Below are 26734 nucleotides of genomic sequence, written 5' to 3'. Positions count from 1 at the left end.
CTGACTTTACACCGAACAGCCTCTGGGGAGAGCAAGGTTCATTTCACAGTCCTCTTTAGATCCCAAGGTGCACATGCCCCAGACAAATAGAAAAGACTTTTATGTTACTCAGCAGAAGTTTCTTCAGCTGGTTAATTCTTAATCTCAACAATAACATCCAGCCCTCTGCTTAGAAACTCGGCAGTCAAGATATGGAAGATGCTTGTGAGGAGTGGCTGGAACACGTGAGACTTGCAATCAGAAACAGTTTTCTACAACCTTTCTGAAGTTCCTAAGAGAATACTCATCTAGTATCATCTTATAATCAGAAGTTTCCCAGAAGGAAGTCTAAATTGAGTTATATGCTGCTTAGAATAGCCTTGAGAAAAGGTCTTGTATACTGAGAAGATGAAGACAGCACCTTTAGATGAACAATAATTTATTTCATTCATGGGTATTTAATTCTAAATAATAAAATAAGAATCCGTTCAGTGGTTCTGGAGTAGAACTGTAGGAGTGGCTCCTCCTGTTGGAAATGCCTCCACAATGAATCCTTTGATCTGCGAGATTCTTTCTGCCTCTGTTTCTTTACTGGAAGAATGTTCTGTGAAACTTATGCTGAGAAGGAATACATTTATTTGCCATGCTGCCTGCTGGAGCAGCTGCGTCCTAGGCCTCAGAAAACTGAACATGTTCTTGAACATTGATGACTGCACAGACACAGAAAAAAAAGAATTCACATCAAAGCGATGCCAGATGTTAAAGCAGTGAATTATCCAAAATATGCGACACCCTATAGGGATCAGAGGAAAAAGTATTCTAATGGGTGACTTTATTTCAATATACAAATAGAGTTTTACAAGATTCTTTATGGGATACATTACTTGGAGGGAACTAGGAGATCCTCACTCATTGTTTCACTGTATTGTATAAGACTCAAAGTATCAGTGAAGGGACAAGAGGCAATGGGATGAAACACAGGAAATTCCATTTAAACATAGGATTTTAATTTTTTTTAATAAAATATAAACTGTGAGCATAGTCAAACATTGGAACAGGTTCCCCAGAGAGGTTGTGGACTCTCCATCCTTGGAGACATTCAGAGCCCACCCAGACATGGCCTTATACATCCTGCTCTAGATGATCTCCAGAGGCCTCTCACCACCTCAAGCTCTTAATTGGGGCAAAATTTGCTTTCTGCTTTTCCTTAAGCTCCTGCAGAGAGCCTGTACAGGAAGAAGAATCTGGATCTTCAATGAAAGTGGGACACTTTCATTACTACCATTTGCACTGGAGCTATCATTTAGGAAAGGAGGGTTCTGGTTGTTTCAAAGACATGAGTGGAAACAGGAACAGACGCAACAACTTGATGTCAGTCAGAGCGTGGTCTCAACTTTACATGTCAGATTTCACTGCACAACAGGAAACGTCAGGATCTTAAACTAAAGGGATGAGATGCTCTGGTAGGTGATCTGAGCTGGAAATCTGAGAGGTAGAAATCCATGGATTCTACACCTCACTAGGGGCTTGCACAGGGGTCCATCAGGGCATTACCTCAGATTCAGCAAAAGATCAGAGAGCGAAGCATATTTCAAGTGCAATAGTTCAATTCAAACCCCACAGTTTTAGAGGAAGCTACATGTTGTCAGGCACTTTCCAAAATGTTCAGAAAGAAGCAAAAATGCACCAGTGAAAAACATAATATCCCCCTTCTCTAATAAATTCTATTTCGCTCCACACCATTGCCTGCATTTTCTGAAGATTTTTGACCCAAGTTAAACAGACCTATGTTAATAAACATAGTAAGTAATCTTTGTGAGGTGTGTGGCAAATCCTGTCATGGTTTAGAAACCCTCAGGACTTGCTGACGTTTATCAAAATACATTCTAGAGGACTCAAACATTTTTTTCAAGCAGTTTTCCTACAAGACTGAAGCAGTGTTTGAGGAGCTTACAGAGTCACAGAAAAGCAGCAAAAGGATTCCAGTCATTAATAGCTCTGGCAACACAGAACTACTATGAAAGCTATCATATTACCTCCTTCAATATCATGCGATTAATGCTGCCATAGTTATTGATCCATCAGAATTTCCATTATAAACCAGCATTTTCAGAAGTTATATAAAACATGCTCTTTTCCTGAGCCTTAGACATCTCAGCCCAAATGCTAAGGTTCTATTAAATCCTCTGCTTGCACGGGAAAAAACTAAACACTTCCGAGCAATTAAAGATTCTTTTAAACCATAAACACTTTTTTTTAAATCCACTTTAAAGAAATATTTCATTGAGAATAAACAGGGAGAGGGATTAAGAAAACATTACATATTTATCAAAGGTATGGTATAACAATACTCCAAAAGCTAAGGCCATTTCTCGGAAGTATTTAATTAATATGCCTCACTCTTGACTTGGAGGTTTAAAAGCTTCCTTAGGCTCCTTTACTATCCCTAGTTTATAATAATCCAACCGCTAAAATACATACCTTGAAAAAAAACCCAAACAGTGCATTTTATAAAATATACAATCCACACTTCAGTTGTTTAAAATAATTCAAAAGGCCAAATACTGTGATGGCTAATCAACACTTATTCAGGCATCAATAGAAAAGATTTCCATTAGAAAAGACAGAAAAAATCTGCCAGATTTGGTCCACGGAGATTTTTATTACATGAACAAACCTATCTAAGTACATATTTACACAAATCATCAGAGTATGGCCTTTTGGGTAAATAATATTTAATTATAAACACTCTGAGGGGATCTTTCCATTTCTCACATTCTTTACTCTACATTAAATACACCTAAAGACATGGAGCCAACACAGTTGTCAGAAGCAGCACAATGGCAGTCAGGATTTCCCCCCGTGTATTTGACTGGCTCTGTGTAGTGTCTTTGAAAACCTTCATGGAAAAAACAGAGTCAATGCTGTGTCACAGCAATGACAGGAGAGCACAGATTCTTCTGGATTCCTGCTTTTCAAGAATTAAATTTAATTGCCATGGTTAGGAATAAAATAAACATCGTCAGAATCTTAAATAGTTTCAGAAAACAGATGTGACACCGCAGTTTAACAGACTTAAATCGAGACTGTGCGCTCAACTCGACGTGCTACAGTTACCTTACAGGCCTATGATACCTACCCCACAAGGCAGTTTTTTCCACACTTTTCAAGTTGCCTTATTTCAGCCAAAGAGACTGCAAAATATTTTTGTAACCAATAAATTGACTTATTTTTGAAGTAAAATCAGTGTTATACCAATGATTTTTTGCCTCAAGTCACCTGTATCCCCCCCAAAAAATATTCTTTACTAGTGACTTGATTCTGTATTTTTTAAAAAGCTTAATTTTTACTTCTATACAAAATCTTAAAGCTTTTAGCGATTACTGCAAGTATATTTTTATCTGTCTTTTAATTCAGAGAGAATATCCTGCTTAATGCTTTACCCTGTTTTCAATAGAATAGTTAAGATTATCTTTGGGAATCCAGTGGGGTGAACAGGAAAACTAAGTTGGCAGTAGACACTCACAAGCCTAATGAGATTTTCCAAAACAGTTCCTGAGCAAACAGTTCTCATCTCGTAGTGGCTTCTGTTTTCTTGTACCCAGAAGTTTGAAGTGACTTTGACCAACTGTTGGTAAGATACTGTTTTATTTTAGGTCAATGGTTTTGCCAACAGCCGCTCCACTGTAAAACTTCCCATTTACTGTGGAGTACAACGGGAAAAATTATAATAAAGAAGGTGAGAATGACACTCTGGTACCTGAGAGCAGTTAAACGCAATAGCAAGGAACCCAGCAGTGTCCCAGGGAAAGCAAATGATTTAACCGCATGGCTGCCTGCCTCATTACACAGAGAAATATACTCTTGCAGGTTCTGCCTTCGTCCTGTGCTGTGTGGAATAGCAGATCCCAGCGTTTCTTACAACAGCTGTTACAGTGAATTTATGAAGTATATACTCTTCATTTTACTCTCTATCCTACCCCCTTTTTTTCCCTTAATCGGGCATCAGCAAAACAAGCATGATTGAATCTGTTTTCTAGTTTTTCCATTACTTATTTATGTAAGTCTGCTCTGGGGCTACACAAGATGGTGGGAGATGTGGGAGAAATTTTGCACATCACTGTTTCAAGATAGTACTAGTATAAATGGCACTGATATTGCAAAGTATCTTCCCACAGGCACTAATTAAAAAGCAATAGGCTCACTTGAGAAGTGTTTGCTTCCATTTCTTTTCTTCAGTACTCAATGCACTGAAGTTTTTCTCCTTTCCTCCCTGATTACAACTACACATTAAAACCTGAGAAAAAATAATGGTAGAAGAGAGAAATTTTTAGCACAACAAAGAAAAAAGATCTCTTTTGTTGCTCTCCTGTGCGTGGTTTTGTATAATGAGTTATAGCTAAAATTTTCTGACTAGATAGCCTTATTTTTTAAAAATCTGGCTGCGCAAGAATTACTATTGACAGAAGCCTGGGTTTGCAACACAGGCTACTGACTTGACTGCCAGTTTGTTTGTGATAAAATAGAAATAGTTTGGATATTTTCTGTAAAATGTTAAACTCTTTAATAGTTATCAGATATACATCACGGTCAGGAACCAGTATTACAACTTGTGCGTAAATCATATATTCCTATGTTAACACACAAGGTTAGCCAGTTTATATTCTGACAGTAGAGAAAAAGGAAAATCGATCCAAATAAAGGGAGATGCTTCACTTTGTCTGTAAATAAGATGCAAATAAAATGGTCTGACTAGATGACCTTTGAAGGTCTCTTCCAACCCAAACTATTCTATGATTCTATGCAGACAGCTGACAGAGTACAGATTAGGAACAAACAAATGAGACCTCATAACTTACCAGTGGGAAGAGAAAGGAATTGGGGAAGAGGAGGGGGACTTTCATTTTTATTTACACCTATCAACAGCTATCCATTTACTTCCTGTAATTCCAAATTGTCTTTTGTCTCTTTGCTTATTCACCTTGCCTAGGTGAAGACATCAAATACAGAAACTCCAGCTCTGAGGTAAATTCCTCACTGCCTAACAAGGGAGGAAAACAGGTTTTTCTACTGCGGAACAAAGGAACCGCTCCTTGCTTTCCTGCTGAAGGAGATGGGTGAATAGTCTGAGCTTAAGGACTGAGCTATATCATATAACTCTACTTCCTATAAGTCGGTAAGTCTCCTTGGTCCTTAGAGATAATGTAACTAATTCAATAAAGTGCATTTAATTAATTGATTAACTTTTAATTGAGACTTTAAACTGGAAAGAACTGGCTGCTCATCCTGCGTAACACGATGCCAAAGATCCTACTCTGTTCTTCATAAAAAATAGGCTTTATTCCTCTGAGTAGGCCTGTAAATGTAGGAATGCCAGACCTTTAAAAGGGCTGCATTAGGTACTGGTAGAAGTTTAGACAGAACAAGCTGGAGCCCAACAGAGGCTACAGACATAGCAGAGAAGTGGGGTCAGCTGGCCAGTACTGAGTTCCTGACCTTCTGCTTCTGGGGTCCAAGTAAGCAAGTTTAAAGCCAACTCTGGTACATGTACCCTACACTGCCGTCTGCAATGAAGAAGTATATGGAGTCCAGTTAAGATTTCTCTCCCTTATCCCACAATGGATTTCAATATTTGAATTTATAACTCTCTCACTCCCCATGCATGCTTATTATATTCACACAATGACACCTAGAGTATAAAACATTTTCTTGTCCTGTAGAAAAAAAAATACTGTGCAAATGTAAAGGTAAATGACTTACCAAGAATTTCACTGCTATCTCACAGAAAAAGAAAAAAAGAGTCTTCTTAGGTAAGTAAACAGACTATCTCCTTAAATCCCTAAATCATGAACAGAGGAAATACAAGTTCCTGATGGGTGGAAGGGCAGAACTAGTAATACAGAAGGAACAGAAGTAACTTTGGCATTATGGTACCTTATCTGTTGAGGGAAACCAAATGTTCTGAAAGTGATAGGCTTGGTCCTGGCAGGGGGAAGAAGATAGATGACATTTAGAAATACGTCTCTAGAAAGTGTTTTACAGCTGACCCTTCAGCGCCAAGGTTGAAGCCAATGCCGGCATGCCTCACAGGGGTTAGGATGTTCGACTACAACCACCAATGTGGGATGAAGTTCTGCTCTGCTCTGTAATCCATGAGGACCATCTCACTGGCAAACAACAGGCTATAAATTAAAATGAATTCCCAAATCGAAGTGCAGACAGATGCCAACAGGAAGTTAAATCTAGGAAGCTGAATTACCATTTTTGTAAATCTCTTGGCGTAGTTAATGCCAGATTTACTTTTCTCACAAGAGAAATTTTCAACTCCATCCTTGTTACTGGCACCTGAAATGAAAACACTCGTGTAGCAAACATGTCAATTTAACCAACAGGGTCTGCTCTCTTTAACTGTTCCACATAAGATTTTCTGCTACAGCAGTCACAGAAGTAGTAGTCTCTAGTTTGTGGCTTTGTTACGGTGCTGAGTAACTGCTGCAGCAAATACTATTATTTTCTAAATCCTATTACAAAGATACAAAATCATGGTGAAAAATTTCTACCACAATATGAAGGCAGGAAAGGGTTCCTTCACCCAAAATCATTTCCAAAGGTGATGAAGACAAGTGTAAAAAAGTTGAAGATTAATTTTTCACAGAGGATTAATCTTCCTTTCACTTTTATGGGTGAGGATGAGGTATAACTTCACTCAAGTCATTTATTGCAGATCTAAAAGTTTTACTGTAATGTAAAATAGGTATAAGTGATAGAGAATAAGGCTCTCTGTCTTTCATGATCTTTACAACTCTCTATATACCTTTACTCAGTTAAGAAAGGCTAGAATGAATGTATTACTCTAATATTTTTACAGTACATAGTTAATTAACCATGAAGGAATACAGTATATTTAGGTATACATAAAAAAGGCCTGTGTACAGTAACACTGTGATTTTCAAACCATGAATGGACATAATCTGTTGAAATAAAGAGAGAACAATGTTCTTGTTTATGATACAACATCCCGATACACAGCTTGTAAGTCTCTCTCTACCAGCGTTCCACAGCATCGCGCAATGAGATCGGTGCCTGAGGAGAGCCTTTGCCAGTGGGACTTCCTGCAGATACAATGTTGTTTACATGATTTTCCACTATACTAAAACTAGACTGTAACTGTAAAATACCATAGCTGAAGCCAAATAAATTGCTATTTTAAATCCGATGATCTTATCAGTATTTGTCCAAAAGACAAAAAAAAAAATAAAATCTTGTCCATCCTGACATGATTATCTCCAAATATTCCCAAGATGAAATTTTATTCCAATGTAGACATGGTGCTGGTGGTGACAGACTGAGAGACCTCCTCCCTCATGATCACCATTTGAAAGGTATTTTACACACACACTAAACACACACACCCGCAAAAAGAGTCCTCATCTGTGTCTGCATTATCCCTCCTCTTAAGTCTTGTTTGCAAAGTAAGAGCAGGAGGATAGACGAGGAGTTGCTACAGATGGTCATGTCCTTTTTCATTTCATATGGAGACACATTACCAGTAAATTCATCAATAGCTGAGGTTGACATAAGGTTGTAATGGACCACAAAATAACTTCTTTTTCCATCTGTGTGCTTCCAATTTTTGCACAAATATGAGATACCTTGTTAATAGGTGTGTTGCATTCCACTGAGTTTTAGCTGCGTATGCAGTACAGCTATAAGAGTACTGGAACTAGGTAGAAAAATCCTTGTAATTTCACCTTAAATTTAGGGGGCATACTTAAGACATTTCATCCTATATATTTCAAGGACAAAGACGGTAACCAAGTTAAATACCTATAGATATATATAGATTCCATCAAATATCAAAGCCATTGAAAATAAAACATATTAAAAATTATGTAATAGCAAGAATAAATAAAATAAATCCTCTCCTTTTTCCACTTTTTATTCTATGATATTTTGTTTTCAGGAGCAGAACTAGGGCTTTTATATCATTCCACTAGATTTTGCAACCATATGGCCTGACGGAGAACACGGTGACTAAGTGGTAGACTTCCAGCCTCAACAATCTGCATTTGAAAAGGAACAGATCCATATGTTTTTCTCCTTCTCTTTCTCCCTTTTCTTTTTCTTTTTTTTTCTTTTCATGTCCCATGCCAGTTGCTACAACACTTGTCTTTTTTGCATAAGACACAGCATTTGGGGGAGCACTTTGTAAACTTAGATAGTTAAATTCCTCACAGTACAGGAAGGTTAGAGTCTACTTATTAAAAAGAGCCTGTCCCAGAAGTTAATCTACTGTCTTAGCTTTCACCAGCAGCTTTTGGATTTATGCACACTGTATAATTGGAGAATGTTTATATATAATTAAAGTACATACAGACAGGTAAGTCTAGTACAAATTGGTTTTCTACGTGGGATGCATCTTTTTCCGGTAAACTAGTGCCAAGATTGTTGCAGTCTAATATTCTAGTCTAGTTTCTAACAGGTCTAGTTTCTGAAATTGCTTGCTACACATTGCTGAGACCCATTAGAAGTCAGTATCAATAGCATGGAGATTTGTGATCTTTTCTTTATCATTAACCTCTATGTCACTTAAAATACTGACAAAGACCCGGTTCTGGACCAGCTGTTTTCACTGATCAGGTAAAATCTTCTTTCTTCAGTTGGAAGAGTAATAAATACAACATCTACTGTTTTATATGTGTTAGCTGTTTTATGCATATACCATTCATATGCACTTTGTACAGAAAATCCTTGCTGCAAAGTAAAAATACAAGACAAGAGGTGAGGCTGTTCATGCAATATGCTCTAACAAATGGAGTGCATCACTCCTAATATGCTTGATCACATCTGGTTTTAAAACTTTGGCATAATCAGTACTTTACTATTTGGAGGAGAATCTTTAAAGAGGAGGGAGCAGAGAGTACTCAGTTACATTTATTCTCATTTGTATATTGTTTATGGGTCTCACATAACCTTGTTATTGTAAAGGGAATAAAATCAGGTGCTGATTTGGCTCACTAGCTACAGTAGCCCTTTTTTTGAGAGAGAAGCCCCCAATTCAATTTCTCGCTGGAATGGATTTTTCGCAAATAAGGATAATCCTTCATTTAGTGTTTACACACTTGGTTACCTCTTAGCATTCTTCCCTGTCATATCAGGTTTTAAAATTTTATTTAAAATTGCCAGAATTCATTTATGCATTAGCTGGTTTTATTATAGTTATGGACGAGCTGGCATTCAACAAATTTAGCATTAGGAAAGAACAGTCATGATTTTATCAGAATATAACAGGACCCATACCCAATTTTACCTTCATTTTCTTGTGACGTGTTACTGTTCATGCAGAAACACAGCCAGCCAGCACAAAATGAGTATCTGTACTGGCAAAAAGTAAACTATTTGCTTTTTACTCTCCCGCCTCCTCCCTCCCCTTCTCACCTAAGACAGACACAAACACTCGGGCCCCCTAATTCATTTTATCAGAGAATATAGGGGAAAATGGATTGTAGCTAACTATGCGGCCTCCCTGAAGTATACAGAAAGATTCTGCTCACTGCACAAACTTAAGATTCAAGTATATCAGTTACATTTTAAATAAGAACGCTACAAAATGTCTATTCTCTTTAATGGAATTTACAAATGGAGATACGCTAGAAAGAAGTAAATGCAGAAGAGAAACATAACAGTCAAACTGAAGGAAAAGTTTTCCAGCAGAGAGAAATCTTTTAAATAAAATGACACAATCTGTAGAATTAAAAAAAGCTTAGAGGTTAAAAGAACCTTAATCTAGCCATTTCATTGTAGTTGAAGTAAATACAGCCTATGCGGTCTAATTTCTTCTTTAAATTACTGTTTTTGCCAAAATGCCAAAGTCAGCCATTTTAGCCTTCATCACTGGGCCTGAATTTCAGGGAACAGCTTTTTACACTATCAAAAATGCAGCAGCGAGACAGAAGGTGACAGCAGAACCAAAGAGGCGACCTGCTGACTCCTGTTTCTGATCACAGCTTAGAACCTGACCAGCCTCATCCTGCGTCCCTCTTAATTGGGTTAGCCACAGGCATAGGGTGAAACCAGGTCTAACGTACGATAACATCAACCGAATAATTATGAATGCCCGTTAAGGAATTATTATCATGAGGTCAAGACCTGCAGGCAAATTAAGAGAAAAATGAAAAAAATGTCTTTTGACACTGTTCCAAAAGCCTGAGAGTGAGGCAACATTAGTTTATTTTTAAAATCTGTCCTCAATAAATAACCCTGTACATCACCGTCAAGAACTGATGGGATTTTCTGACATTGTCTTATACCAAAAAACCCATGTATCACACCACATAATAAATAAGTTGCTTAAAATGAAAGCGAAAATATAAAATTCTAGAATATAAAATGTAACTATTGCACAACGGAAGCTCATTTGCTTACAAGAGTTGCTACTTTGGCTTTTGTTTGTTTTTCATTTTAAGGATTTTTAATATTGTCCAAAACCACAAAGCATTTAAATACCCTTTCCTACTAGCCCAGAGTACTAGCCCCCCAAAACAACCCTCAATTTGCCATCTTACAATTGACTGATTTATATCTTATAAGGCAGGAGATGCATAAACTGTTCCTTCTGATGGCACCTGACTGCATTGTTTTAAATCCATTTTACTTCTCACCAAAAGTACTGTCACACTTCAGGCAGAGGTTTAATCTGGTGAGCTGATGTTGACAGAAAGCTCCATGAGGCTCAAAACTCATGCAGGTAACCAAACAGTCTTTCGGTTTGGTAATTGTTTTTTACAGAGTGTATGAAATTAGTCCTATAATTTAGAAGGAGCTTGCAAGTCTTGGATCTGAGCTAGAGCAGATATATTTACAGATCCAGAAGAGACTGAATATTCAAAAAAAATTATTCTCCCCCTCTTACGCACCATATAAAACTCCAGGCAAAGCTTGGATTAAACACATTCTTCCCTATTTGCCCAAGTTTGTTACTTCAAAAGAAAGCAAGCAATTAGACCTGACTGAAACGAAAAACCTAACTTGAAGGGAATTAATGTCTTCCATCTGAAACTAAATTTTTAAAATCAAGCAACTCAAAATATACAGAGATAATATTAACACCAAGAAGGAACATGCTGTCCAGATAAGGACAGTGAAATATTGTATATCCTCTTAGCCGCACAGGTGGTAATGTGTGAGCAGATACCCGAAACCACAACCCCAGAGAGGACCAAAATACTTCAGGGAAATATTTTTTGATATTCTGATAACATGGCCTACCGTCTATGACATCTATATTGGTAATAGACAAATACCACTACCCTTGGTTAGTAAATTTTTCTTTTTCAAAATTATGGACGTTACTCTCAGCAACACTCCTGGGTATGGATGAGACAGCAGTGGTTTCAGCTGGCAGGCTCCGTGCAGAGCTAGATAGAAAAAAGTTAGCAAAAACATCTCTTGGTGCTCTTTACAAGAACCTGAGGCATCAGCTAAAATGTAGTGCCTTCCTCTGAAACAGGTAACTACTGCCAAGATGAGCTGACTTTTTTGACAGCACGAGCGGTGCTTATGGAAATACGGACATGCAGAACATACTGATTCTAATGACTACAGCCTGAATTCAAAATAAAAAGAAAACAAACCCAACCAATAAAATCTGAAACTTGGGGACGTACAGACAAATTCAAAACAACTGCAAAATGCTTCCACCATCAGATCATAAACAGCTCATGAGCACGTGCAGATCAAATCTAAGTAAAAATACCACTGATACTCTTAGCTCATCTTTTATGACAGACTGCCCTTGGCAAGGGCACCCAAACTTAGTTTGCTCAAATATCACCATGAGTAGATGCAGCAACAAGAACAGTTAATGCTTGTTATCAGTTTACTGGTACAGATATCACAGTTTAGGAGCCACAGTTCAGGAATCTATACTTTTAAGTAGTAGTAAAAATAGCAAGGCACAGTCTGAACAGAGGTACTGGTTAAAGCTTAAGCAAGCCCATCATTGTAAAGTCTAAAATCCTTAAACTTACCACCAGTGCCAGGAATTTCAAGATGGGATAGGAATTTTTTTTATATTTGCAGTTAGTGTCGTCTTTATCTTCCTCTCAAAACAGTAAGTTTCAATGTCAGTATATACAAACATGATCAGGCTTAAATTCAGATATTCAGTTGTTTCTGGATGAATAGTTTTTGGTGTAAAAAAGAGATCTCAGTCTTTCAGAACTGTTTGTTCTCTGATTGTCTTAGGAGACATAGCCTGAAATTTTATTTTAATGAAAACCTTTCCATGGAGAGATTTCTTTTTTAAAATCTAATGCTATCAGATATTTTATCAAGTCCAATATATTCAACCACTTCTTGCTTGAAAAACTTCATGAATTCATGCTCTGTGTCTATGTCCAAAATTTGTGCCATTTAACTATGCCATTTTAACATTATTCAAACAGTACAGCAATCCTGTGATGGCTGCTGTTGTACGTGTAGTTAAAAAAATTGCTTATACCAGGACACATTGTTCTCATTCGTAAATCTTCTAGTTTATAGAGTTGTGAGGTCAATGTACCCGCTCTAGGAAGTATATAGCTTTGCCTAGAAAAAAGTTAAAAATCTCCTCCTTCCCCAAGTATTTTCCCTTTTCTGAAAAGTCTATGTGTATTGTCTTGACAAAGCACCCTATTTCAGTTAAATTGAGATTTTGACATCATTAGACTTCTAGAATATTTCTCTGCAAGTCACTTCCAAAATATGTTTCACACTTCTTACAGAGCCCCCCCAATTTTATTTCTGCTTTTAACAAAACCTGTTAAACCATGAAGTCTTACATAACAATAAACCCGTGTTCAGAGCTCTTGCCAAAGAACAAGTTCTCCAAATAAAGTCTAGAGAAGTTACAGAGTTCAATGTTAAATTTATATTTGTATTTTTAAAGCAATGCACTTCTAATATAACGTTCTTTACACAGAAGTATTTCCTATCTATCAAAAAAAAAAAGGACACAACAAACTTAAACTCTATATTCAAGACATACCACTGAACTCAAACAGCCTTTTTACCACATAAGGAGCAAGCTTTAAACATTACTACAGGGAACCAAGGATGTCTTGTTTTATACAGCTGCTTACAGCAGAAAAACTTAAATGAATACTACCGATTTATCTGTGGATTACTAGCTGGTCAACACCACATGTCCCTAAGGACCTATTTATACATTAGGAAAACTTTCCTGAGAAGCGAGGGAAAACCTTCATTAGAACACTGCATACCTCTACCAAGAAAGTTAAATCAATATAACTACTATGGTTGTGGTCTGCATCATGTTAAAGACATTTTATACTAACGAAGCTCTGAGGAAAGGTTTGACTTTAGTACCTTTAGATCACAACCCTCTTCAAACAAGTCTAATTACTATAACTTAAAATTAGCGTATTTTTTAGTTACAGAAGTCTGAGTTTTTGCTTATGTCATGTTTAAGTACCCTAAACCTTTTTATTACCTAATTCAGTCCAAAACCAGAAAAAAAACCACCAATACCAGACATGAGGCAAAAATGTACAGATTTGGAGGTGTTCCACAATGAGGTAGAACAGACACCTGTTTATATTTCATTTAGAGGTAAACAGTTATTTTAATCTGTTTATAATTAATCACCTTAATTATCAGTAATTAATATCAAAATATTATAATTAATAGTACTAATTTAGAAATTACATCAGCTTCTTAAGGAAGATGAAGGTACACATTTAATAAAACAGTTCAGCATTTGCTACTTCTGCTACTACAATATTTTAAGTAAACATAATTATTTTTTCCTCCTGAGCCAGCTGGTGCATCGGATATTCCAGCACCCTAAAAATTAGGAAAAAATTACTGACCCTTCAGAATCGTTTCATATGCACCATTATGAAAAATGTTGAAATAATGTAGTGCGAGCATGATCTCTCTGTACACACAGCTATCAGCTATCTAAGGAATAACACTGGGAAGACAGAAGTTTGGCTGTACTTTAGTAAAGAAAGCAAATTAGGAGAGTTATGCACTGGGATATCTGAATCTCAGTGGCAGCTGCCATATTAAAAAAACCCCACTGTCACAGTCCAAGATTTGTTTGTACTGTTAGAAATGCCAGCAAGACATCCACAGCACATTATGGTCTTACTGAGCAGAAAAAGGGATCCAAAAGATACATAGATTTTATATACGGGAAGGGGAGACCAAGAAGGATTAACCTACACGTACAGCTTAAGATGTCAACAGAGCATATATGGCTCCAATGTTTAAAAAACTGACAAACATTCATTGTATATCCTTTCGACATAAAAGGCTGAGAAACTTTAGAGAGTGCCTTTCTTTGTGAGGGGAGGAGTTGCTGAATGGAGCGAAGGCCATCCTTTACATATTGTTAAGATAATGACAGCAGAGCTGCCAGTAATTGACATGCCAAAAGATGTAACCTAAAAATATGCAAACTCTTCAATTCCCTGGCCTTTTGCAGTCATATCGGCTGTGCATATGCCAGCAGAGGGAAAGAGTGGTCCCTCTACTGTTACATTTCTGTCCCCAAGAACAGCCCAAACTAAAGCTGAATAGGGCTTACTTATCACATCTGTTGGTACCTCCTTTTTTTTTTTTCCCAAAAGGTATATACATCTAAACAAAAAGATACAAAAAACATGAACAGAAATAGCACAAGACCTATAAAAGAATGAAAGAGATAAAATCCACCATCTGATCTACATGTACACATGATCCCATGCCACCCAATGGTAAGTGCTCCATATTTCTAATAATTTTGGGAGAAGTAGGAGTTATGGAATACAGGATCTATTTATCAAAGGATCATTGAGTACAATCCAGAGAATGTGCACTGTTACACAAAAGCAATTCAAATGCAATGAATATTTTAGACAAAACAAGTTTTACTCTGAGCATGATAATTTTTGCTAGTCCAAAGCTTTCAGGGATATAACGAAATATACATTAAGGGTGATCTCACCACTGTATATAAATATCTCAAGGGAGGATGTGAAAAAGACAGAGCCAGGCTCTTTTCAGTGGTGTCCTGTGACAGGACCAGAGGCAATGGGCGCAAACTGAAACACAGGTGGTGATGGCTGAACGTGTGAAGAAACATTTTACTGTGAGGGTGACCGGGCACTGACACAGGCTGCCCAGAGAGGCTGCGGAGTCTCCACCCTTGGAGATATTCATAAGGACATGGTCCCGGGCCAAGCTCCAAGTGGCCCTGCTTGAGCAGTGGGCTTGGACCAGATGACCTCCAGAGGTCCCTTCCAACCTCAACCAGTCTGTGAGTCTGTGTTTCTGTGATACCACAGCAACTGTGAGGACAGGATACACTGAACACCATCTATATTACCAGGCACACATCTATCTTCTCTGGCAAAAAGGGTTGACTAGACATTTGATTCAGAGACTCATGCAAAAGCCTAATCTGAAAGTAAATTTGGTAACTGTTTTCCTTTTCATTTTAGACTGCTATCGCCCAGGCTGGAGAAACCCACTTTAGGCTCCACATTAAAGGGCGGTTTTATTTCACAGTATGACTTGAAGTGTTACACAACAATGAAGTAATTTTCCCTCTTTCCAATAATTGGTATTTTTTTCCCAGCTTTTAAGACACTTTATAATGTGTATTCTCACTGAAAAGACATACCGCAATAAATGTTATAAATCTTGCATAGATATCTCACAGCTTCTAACAGAATTAGAAGTTAAAATAAACTTTCTTATCTGATTAAAACAAAAGCAAAGCCTATGTTATTTTTTCACCACAGAGGCAAAACTGTTTCCTTTGCAAATTTTATTTTGTATCAAAGAATTGCTGTTCCTGCCTTTTGGAATGGATGGAATAATTTTCTTCATAAATCAAGTATGCAGTTTTTTGTTTACTGTATATACATAAATTAAACAACTGATGTCCAATGTAGTGAAATTTGTCTTATGGGATATTGAAAGAAGAAATGAAAGAAGTAGCCAAAAGCCTGAACAAAACTATATCAAGTCTTCCCGACTGTTCTCTTCAGATGCAGCTTAGCACCTTGGAGGCCAACCTCAATGGCAGTGTCACCATGTAAAGGCAGGTGCGAGAGTGAGGCTGTCAGCGTGAAGCGGGACTCAGAGCCAAAGAAAGAAGGGGACAAGAAAGAATAAAATGGTTACACAATAATCTTGCAGTCACCAAACGGTGAGCTTTCTTACTGCTACAATCATAGAATCATCGAACGTGTTGGGTTGGAAGGGACCTTTAAAGGTCATCTAGTCCAACCCCCCTGCAGTGAGCAGGGACAATAATAAGTGCCACAGTATCTTAAACAGGGCACAGGAACATTTGTTGCAGCAGCCTCCCCAGGGTGCAACTGGATTTGGCATGTCATTAAAGAAAACAGACTTTTTAAAGTAGAAATGTAGGTGTCATTTTGTTTGTTCTGATATTCATATTACTAAAAGCAATGAAGACACTGGCTGAGCAACGGCAGAATCAGACCTGCAGCCCCGCCATGATTCGTTCTTAGGAAAGTTCCACCAGTAATTCTGGATGCTGGGTCAGCTCAGCACTGTATTTATTTAATGCTGATGCCCCGCACCAAGCCACTGCAAGCAACAGGAGAGCAATAAGGAAGAGCAGATGACACAAATTCCTTATGAGGATAGCACCTGTGGAACTACAGTAGAAATACTAAAAATATTGGCCTCTTTGGTCAGGCCAATTAGTAATAGATTCTCCTTTGCTGTGATAGAAAAATATTCCTTTCCGAGACAGATTTTGTTATTGGAAACTATTCAGACTAATGGATAAAACAGAGACTTTGTATCTACTTTAGCATGGAACTGGGTGTGAACAGCAAACACCACTAGGAGAGAGGACTTACTATCATAATATGGTCCTGCACTAAGGGTCTCAGCAGTTCATATTCAGCAGGCACGTCACCATCAGATCAGGTCATGAGAGAAACGAGTACAGAAGAGTACATTTGTCCAGGCAGCAGGCCGGGAGAGGATCAGAATATGCCCAATTTCTCCCTGGCTTCCTGGCACAGCTGGGCTTGGGCTACACAACAGAATAACATATCTGTATCTTAAGTTTTTCCCTTGCTCTCAAAAATCACTGGTTCACTAGAAAAAAAAAAATAGGCTTATGATTAAGTATGCTGACTTAATATAACTAATGCAGAAGGATTTCCTGAATCAGTGGAAACCCTGGAAAAAAAGAGTTCTGAGGCTCTTTTTTCTCTGCACTGGTCTTCTCAAAACAGCATTAACATCGGTGCCCAGTGGTGGTAATTTAGATGTCAGAATTGAGACATTTTTCATTTTTTAGGTAGAAAGAAGCACACATATTGAATATGTATAATTTCCTGTAAGTACAACTTTTGCCAGCCAAATGCAGGGAAATTAAGCTATTTTTGTACTAAGACATTCATTAGCAGGAACCCAACAATAAATGGTTGCCTCGCATTTGTTAGTTTGACCAAGGAACGTGCATTACAATGGTAACTTTCCCATGCATAGTATTCAGCAGAAGTATTGTAACACACAGTGTTTGTCATGTGTTAGCTAAGATGTACCAAGAACATTTTTATGCTCACAGCAAACATGTAATTTTTGGAGACAAATACCTACGTCATCCAGTCTCAAGACTGGATTTTCAGTATCTCCCCAGCCTGTGAATGACATTACACTTTATCAGGCTGCACTCCACTGGGTGGAGTTTATTCTGCAGTTTAGTTTCAAAGGAAAAATTGAATTTTTGTAACCGGTTTGCAATATCATCCCGGCAGTGGTAACCAGCAGTGGGGAGAAGCTGACTCAGCAGCGGTAAGGGCTAGATAATTGCAGAGGTGCTACTTGTCCCTTTCTCTTTTAGTCAGCCTTGCTCCAATGCAGTGAGTGATCCCTCCTTTCTTCCTCTGTCACCAAGCCAGCGTACAAGTAATGAATTCCAGGAAAAATATGTAATCTGAAATAAGCAGTGGTGAGAGGTAGCGCACTTTGGAATGGAGTTTCACAATGATATATTAAAAAAAGAGAGATCAAAAGTCAACTGCCTTTTTATTTTATACTACTGAAATCTCTGCTAAGTTTATATTCATTAAAAAGAAAACACCCTATTTAAATAACTATTAAAATGGAGTTAGGAAGTAGACAAGTCAAAGAAAATTAGCGTATTAAAGATCTTTCTCTTCCTAGAAAATATGAAATTATCAAAATCAAACTAATGCACTGTCATCTATTAGGAAGACAAACTGTCTATGACGTGTTATTTGTCAGTCACTGGAAGGCACTCGGAAGACACTAACACTTTTTCATGCAGAACTGTGATGTACCACACAGACTACACTAACTGACATGCTACCTAATGATAAGCTTTTCATGGTGCCAGAGAAACAGAATTCAGCAAATGTCCATTTCTTTGTTAGTTTTAAGATGAAAAGCAGTAGATGAAAGCAATATCCCTAACATGACAAATGATGAAAGAGCAGTTCTGTGGCAGAGACAGTTTAACAAAACCTGTGAACTCCGGAGGCTCCTCTGGAGCGCGGAGGACAGGGACAGCAACAGGATCGAACGCACCAGCCTCTGAATAAAATCCCGATCTTCTGTCAGTGCCAGAAACCAAGCATCATCTCGGATGCAGGAAGTTAAATCAGATACAAATATAACTCCTTGTGTTTGAAAAGGTCTGAAATAATGATTTGAGCTATAAGGAACACCTGAAAACTATAGAAGAAGCTGTGCAAAACACCTTTGGTGCTTGTAATAGAGGATATACTGAAAACTCAACCAGTACTACCAAGGACACAATGTGAAGAATTACCAGATAGTAATGAGTCACCAGTCCCTGCCGTAGAAACGGCCTCACCGTAGCACCTGTGGCTGAGTATGGAGACCTAAAGTCAATTTACCATACTTCAATCCAGATTCTTACTCTGCTTGGAGTTTGTACGATGACAAATACATAACAAGTCAAATCTTACCATCTTCTATACCGGGAGTATGTCACAGAGTCAGTTACACTGAAAAAGTGTGCTTTATGTGTATAGCTTGGTGCATACCAGTTTGCAGAACCAGGCCTTCCATTTTTAGCTACGCATTTTCCTTTTCATTATAGAGTTAACAATGTGAATGTTAACACTGCTATGGCTCAAAAAAAGAACCGTAAATGTGACTGCTATAATCAGGGGGGTTTGTGTTTTTTGTTGTGTTTTTTATTTTCTCGAAATAGGAATACCCTAATTATCTGAATCATGGCGAATTGCAGCATTGTATGTATATGTGTATGAAATATGTATATGTATATGAAATAAATATTTTTAAAAGCTTAAAATCAACAAAAGCTATAAAACCGTGTGAAATTAATGACTAAATTTTTTGAGCTATTTGAAGAAAGTTGCTGGCAGGCTTGTAGGTGGTCTACATAAGGCTCCCACACTCCCATCTTTCCAGACATGCTTTTGCGCTTGATTAATTAGAGAAACTAGGGAGAGGTGATACTTTTGCAGTGAGTGATGTTTTCTTATAATTAAATCAATCTGGTATATATCTCTCAGAAAGTATTAGGTCATGAAATGTTCATAAAAAACCAACCTAAGTGTCATCTGGAAAATTACAAATTTAATATTTAGATGGATGTCTTTGGTAAAAATAAAAACAGCGGGCTCTTTAATTTCATAGAAATATAGTACCATAAATTTAGTCTGAGCATCATATATTAAAATAATGCTATGCAAATAGGCATGACAGTTAAATAAGGTTTTAGAATAAGACTGTTTAAATGAGTAAGTAATATTTTAAAATGTCAGTCAACACACCATGAAAAAAGAAAGCTCAATTTAATTAGATTGGTCATTTGTGGCTTAGGTAGGAAAAGGATTAGCATGTAGAGTAAGTTAAGACTGCCCAAAGCTTTGTGTGGGTTTTACACAGGTATTCACTTTCATGTCAATAAAAGAATTAGTGGAACAAATGCTGGCTTACATGGTGCTCTGCTGCTTATGGCTCAAGAGAGCTTCTCAAGAAACTTGCTGTGCTGCCATGTAAAGGTCAGGCACAGTTTACAGAGAATTGGGGAAAAAAGATGATCTTAAAAAAAAAAAAAAAGGCTTTTCTGACAAATCTGTAGTATGGTGGTACAGAAAAGCTTTTTTATACTTTGCTTATGTCAACTTCATTTTGGCTAATTTCTCTATAAAAGGAAAAGAATTGTAGTACCAGTAGAGAAGATGTCTATCAGCAATCACTGGCATAGTCCAGTTAAGTGGAGGGGCAAGAGAGAGGATTTGGGGTAATATAATAACTTACATGATTTTTTTATTTTTTTTTTAAGGTGCACAAAAGTCAAGCAATTGACAGTAATATATTCAGCCTCGCATAACTTGCCTACTGCAATGCATTGAAGAAAGTAGAGTAGATACAATGCACTTGCTGTGAGGACCACATTCCTGCCTAGCGTTAATGCAGAGAGGTTTTTGCACAGAACTGAAAAAATAAATGGGGCTTAGTACATATTCCAAGCTTCCCCAGCTGGAATTATTTTCTGTCTCCTGGAAGACGGACCAGAAAGCGAGAAGAAAGGCCACAAGGGCCAGGCACATGCCAAATCTGCACCTAATCTTCATGACCAAAGGACTGAGGTAGATGGGATGTATTTATAAAACAAACTGACCGTTGCATAGAACATTCATGACAATTCTGCTTGAATTTGAGAGGAAAAGGATAATAACAGATTTTCTTTGTTTTGGGCAGAAAGCAACAAGAAACTTAAGTGGAAATTATTTTCATAGCCAAGCATTATTTAAAAATTAAAACAGACAAAAACTATTATTTGATACTCTCTAAAAGATATTTTCCTTTTCTCTTTTGTACTTTAATGCGGAAGTACCTTCTCAAATCTTCTGAAAGCTGGGATTTTTTGAACCAATCTTGAAATTAGCAAATGCTTCCACTACAAGTTTCCAGCTTTTTTTTTTTTTTCAAAACTACTCTAATAGAATAGAATAATAGAATAAAGAAGCAGCTGCACTCTGCTCATTCAATGGAAATTATCAGATTGTGTATATTTATCATGTTATTGACCCTGTATTTCCCCCCCCCCAAAAAAAATGTAGGCCCCCATACAATCCAGACAATCAGATACAGAAAGTGTGTTTAGAAATATGCCATACTGGAACTTTTTATAATAGGGGTTTTTATGGTGGAGTTATGAGGACTTCTTGGGAGACAATAAAGAGATTTATTTTATTTTTCTTAAGTCTCCAAAACGAAGAACACTATTTAGCAGATACAGAAAAAAATGAAAAGTTTGGAAATTTATTTAAGTCTACTTAATACAAGGAATGTAACAATTCCAAACCAAAATGGCACAGGTGTGAAAGTCATCATTTCCAAAAATAAGCATGCTGAAGAAAGCCACCATGTCTAGCAGGGGCCACACGTTCCGTGCTGTAATTACAATACACAAGGTTCAAACTCATCTAGTGACAACAGTAATGTCTTTCAGCCATTTGCTCACTCCACCCTGATGGGATGGGGGAGAGAATCGGAAGACTTAAAAGTAAGAAAACATGTGAGTGGAAATAAAGACACTTTAATAGGTAAAGCAAAAGCTGTGCGCACAAGCAAAGCAAAACAAGGACGTCATTCACCACTTCCCACCAACAGGCAGGTGTTCAGCCATATCCAGGAGAGTGGGGCTCCATCACACTTAACAGTTACTTGGGAAGGCAAATTCCATAACTCTGAACATCTCCCCCTTCCATCTTCTTCCCCCAGCTTTCTATACTGAGCATGATGTCACATGGCATGGAATATCCCTTTGGCCAGTTGGGGTCAGTTGTCCCAACTGTGTCCCCTCCCAACTTCTTGTGCACCCCCAGCCTACTCACTGGTGGGGTGGTGTGTGGAGCAGAAAAGGCCTTGACTCTGCATAAGCGCTGCTCAGTGATAACAAACACATCTGGGTATTACCAACACTGTTTTCAGCACAAATCCAAAACATAGTCCCATACCAGCTGCTACGAAGAAAATTAACTCTATCCCAGCCAAAACCAGCACAGAAATGTACATTAATGGCAACTTCTGTATCTTGATTTATATGTGATTCAAGCCTATACTAATCACCAATATTTAAATGCAATTTTTGGGAGAAAACAAATCCCCTTAGATGTATTTATTTAGAACATCACAAAATGCCATACTTCAAAGCCTCTGAAATAAATCAGAGATAGTCAGGTAATTCAGGAATTACACATAGAGCTTGAGGGAGTTTGTTGTTGTAGCTTTTTGAATTAGATGTGTATAAGCACTGCTACGGTTTATTCTTTTCAATGAGAATATAGGAGCTGGGTTTTTAAAGGGTCTCACTGTGCTATTACATGTAAAGACATTGAAGCAATGGGCTACATCAAAAACATGAAAGAGAAATAAGCCACTTTAAACCACAGCAAAAGAGAAATTTAAACACTCAAATATGTGCCAAATACCACAGAAAGCGCTTCAAAATCTATAGCACGGTAAGGCTCAGTCTTCTGCAAAACCTAAGCCTTTCACATAACAAACCTGGTTGAAAAACACTGTGATTTATGAGAGAGGAAGGGCTCTCATTGCCCAGAAGCATGACCAGTGAAACTCAGCAGCGCTTGGACAAAAAAACCCTCCAAAACTTCATACTAGTGCACATTCAAGTCAAATGACGCTCTCCTGTTTTAGGATGCAAACCAAGCCTGACAGATACCCCGCTAACCTTCTGTCCTGGCACAATAATTTTTCCTTGACTTTACATGTGGCAGCTAGGCTGGAGAGATTAATATTCTTAACTGCACGGCCATTTAATCCCTCCTTGTCTTATTCCATAATCAATGGCATTTAATTCAGGTCTTTCTGTGGCTTTAAAACTGCTCCAAGCTTTGTTTAAACTTCTATAATTCCAACCCTTTAGCACACACGTAGTTTTATATATTGTGCATACTACTAGGTTAAAATAGATCCTTAAAATATAAAGTTAAGAATGACTTTACAGGATTGGAGCTCTAGTCTGACATATTTTCCTTCTGTGTGCTGCAAATAATGGAGGTAAGCGAATGACATTTTCACAAACCTTTGAATTACTCAGTTATAAACAGCAAGAAAAGAGTCAAGTAGAAATACACATATACATAGCCACATGTATGCAAACTGATAAAACTAGGTCTATAATTTCCATATACCTTGAACAAGCAAACAAAAAACTTACCCGTGCCAACGTCAGTGTTCCTTGTTTACACACACTGCAGCGGACCCTCAGTTTCCCAGGTTTCACAGCTTGGCAGAAATTTTTGCAGAAAACATAAAAACTGTTGTAACTCGCTGCACCTGTCAGGAAGAAGAAAAAAAAAAAGAAAAAAGCATTTGATGTATACTGAAAATCAGTAACAAACTGTAATGAAAGGTTTCTATTTGACTTTATAAGTGATAAGTTAAAAAAAAAGTTTGACTAATTTTAAGGCCTAAAGATAGCATTGTGATCATCTTCTCTCGCCTGGTCTAGTTCTTAACACCTTTCAGTAACTCCTGCTTCTTGATAAATAGTTATAGGTGAACTACACCATAACCCCTAGAAAACACATCCTGTCTTGAGTTTGAGTTTAGCACTGATAAGCACAAACTGTAATCTTTGGCAAGTGATGTATGAGATTAATTACCCCAGCTCTCCACAATTTGCATCTTACTTCTAGCCTAAATTTGTTTAGCTGCAAGTTTTAATGAGTTCACATTGCATGAAAATTTCCTTGGATGAAGTTTAAAAGATTAGTTTGACTGCTATCACAGCAAGAAAACAAATATTTAATTTAGCAAATTTAGTTTTATTCCTGGAAGACTGGGAACCATTTCTTTATTCTTGCTGGCAGCACCATTTCTTTATTCTTGCTGGCAGCAGTATAACCTAGCAAAGTTTGTAAACTGCTGCCAAGATATTAGGCGAAGTAAATTTTCAAGGAAAATGAAATGAAACGCATTCTGTTCTGTGAAACTATGGAACAGGAGATGATATGCAGAGAGTTGTGTAAGCCTGGGGCAATGCTAATGAATTTGATTTCACATGCAATTCTGATCACTGTTTTGAGTAAAACACTTTTTAAGATGGCAATTGCTATTCCTCAGAAAATGATGGAAGACTCATATTATGGGCTTGATCTATACTAGCCATCTCCAAGTTCAGAGATCAAGCTTATTAGCAAGTTGATAATCAAATTGACAATCAGATTAAGTTGAACTGAGACCAGAATAAAGTTTTTACCAGATTTTTCCCACTATCAAGAACGGTTGTGGAGATTTGACCCATTTACAGTGGTGAACTTTACAATCAAAACCAGTTTTTTAGAGATCAGGTTTTTCACTGTCTTCTTCCCTATTCTCCTACTTCTCCCTACATTTATCAGCAATACTTTCTACCTATATTTGAATCCTAACATTAGCACAGCAAATATGACCCGGAATAATATTTTTAAACATGACCGATTTGCTTTATTTTTACATGTTCTTCACGTGACAAGGGTAAGACCCTGTGTTCTGCCAATGAAAATGCCTACCAATTTCATGTTACACCTATTACCACATGCCCTAACATACATGTGCAACTAGTTTCGAAAACTCAACTTCAGGGAACTATGTTGTCCAAAAAACTTCTTTTCTAGAAAAAAAAGATGTAGAGGTCTTCAAAGATGTACACTGCTGAAAGAAGAAATTTTGTAACACATGGTAAAAATAAGTATACAAAGGTTTTTCAAGGTCTTAGAAATGTAAGCTACAAAAAAGTACACCAGTGATTATCTCCAATATTAACTTTAGTTAACTGATCTATCAAGTATTTTCATTATCGTTCCCTGGGGAATATAAGTCCCCATAAAACACAAAAGCATAACAGAATTTCAACTGATTTATTTTTTTGGTAAAATTAACACACATTCGTACATTCACCCACATACAAATTTTCACACGAATAAATGCAACTCAAAAGGTTGAGAGCACACTTTGGTCTCTAACAGTTCTGAAATGAAACTAGTTCAACTAAAATAAAAAGGCATATATGATGAACCATTTAATATATGGTAAAGTGTTGAGAGGTGATTCCAAACTAAATATGAAAAAAATTTGGCCATGTGGATCTTTATTCACTCATATTTTGCCCGAGGCTCCTAACACTAGGACTGAGAACACACCTGTATGTCTGGATTAAACTCCATTTGAGCTAGAATTCACAACAAAAATCTAAACTACAGTATTGCAAATAAGGAAGAATACACTTGCAAGTGATCGAATTTTACTTTTGGCAGTTCCTCTATGCGGGATCAGCAGGTCAATCAATAAAACAAAAAGGGCGGTACCTTGAGCACAATTCAAAGGAAATACTGCATGACTTAAGTAAGCAAGAATGTTATTGCTAGTAGAGGTCCACAACAAACAAGATGATTTTAGCCACTTACTCCTGACTCTGCCTCAAGTGTAAGAAGTGAGACCAGAGCCCTTTACCTAGTTTGGTATTGCCAGTCCTCTCCCATTGCTCCGATTTCTTATATGGGCAGTCTAATGAGACTAATGAGACTGCTGCTTCTACTCTCATGCAGAAGCACTTATCCTGAGCAGATCTGTGATGCCACTACTCACGGTCCTAATTCAGACCTACTCTCCAGAGGGATTCCTGCCATGACTCTAATGAAACCCTTCCAGTCAAACAGAACCATCTTACTGAGTACCTGAGCCCTTACAGCATAAAATATTTGGTTAATTGGGCTGATGCCTTTCCTGATCCAGTCCTCCGCTCCCTGATGTCTTGTGTCCCTGTCTCACATTTTATACAAAGTTTATTTCAAGCAGTAAACTACTTGAGGCAGGAATCATGCTTTCTGCCTGCTTTGTGTTCTAAACTCATTCCATCTGGACCCAAAGATAAAATTATATTATTGGTAATACTCTGCAAAATATTCACAGGACAGTATGGCATAAATCAGCATGACTGAATACTGCAGAAAAAATAGCAGTCATAGGAGAGGCCTAAAATGAGACATATTGCTGATTTACTATAGAGGATAAATCTTATGCATTAGCTTGAAATTTACTCAGTGCAAAAATAGACTACGTTAGCTCAATATTCATTTTTCTTAGCACTTTTTTTTTTCTTTTTCATGAATATAAAAATTACCCCCAAACACATCCCCTATGCACAAATTTGAAACACAAGAAACAAATTCATAATATAATGGGTTGAAGCAGTTAAGCAGCACAGATCTATTCAGAGACCCGGAATAACTTTTGAAATGCCTACTATAGCAAGGCTGCTGGAGAGGCACAACACGACAAGAGGAATGTTCTGATTTTAGAAGGGAAGCGTAAATGGAGATATTCAGCAATCCATCCACCATTTTATGTAGATGTGCTCATCTCAGTCTCACAAAGTGCAGTTACATCATTAGGTGTATGTCCTGAACAGCATCACCAGACGTAGTGTAGACTGAATTAAAAACGCAAATGCTAAAAGTCAGCATACAGTACAATACTGATGGCCAGCAATAAACTCTTTACTGACTTGCTAATGTCACTGTGCATTTTAGCATTGGCCCTTGGCTGAGACTGCATCCCCTTGGGGTAACTGAAAGAAAAAGGAACAAAGAAATATGCTTTATGTAGCTTCTCTGACGTAGTAGTATTAATAAGAATTGTAATTAGGGCACCGTGCCAGTACTCACTAAAATTGCTGCAGCACCAA

General features: G+C 37.4%; 1 protein-coding gene across 2 annotated transcripts in view; it reads right to left on the bottom strand.

Moving 5' to 3' along the window:
* The window catches only part of PRKN (parkin RBR E3 ubiquitin protein ligase), a 781894-nt gene that overhangs the window by 468522 nt on the left and 286638 nt on the right, over positions 1-26734 (bottom strand). For both annotated transcript variants that reach the window (XR_008465680.1, XM_054196729.1), the window contains exon 4: positions 23225-23343. Coding sequence is in view for 1 of the 2 variants with exons in the window: in XM_054196729.1 (XP_054052704.1) it covers positions 23225-23343 (119 nt within the window). In the remaining variant the exon portion in view is untranslated. The remainder of the gene's footprint in view (positions 1-23224; positions 23344-26734) is intronic.

Source organism: Rissa tridactyla, chromosome 3, assembly GCF_028500815.1.
Source record: "Rissa tridactyla isolate bRisTri1 chromosome 3, bRisTri1.patW.cur.20221130, whole genome shotgun sequence".
In the NCBI taxonomy this organism is placed as follows: domain Eukaryota; kingdom Metazoa; phylum Chordata; class Aves; order Charadriiformes; family Laridae; genus Rissa; species Rissa tridactyla.
Note: the sequence above shows the minus strand (reverse complement) of the source record. Positions and strands in the feature narration are given on the sequence as shown.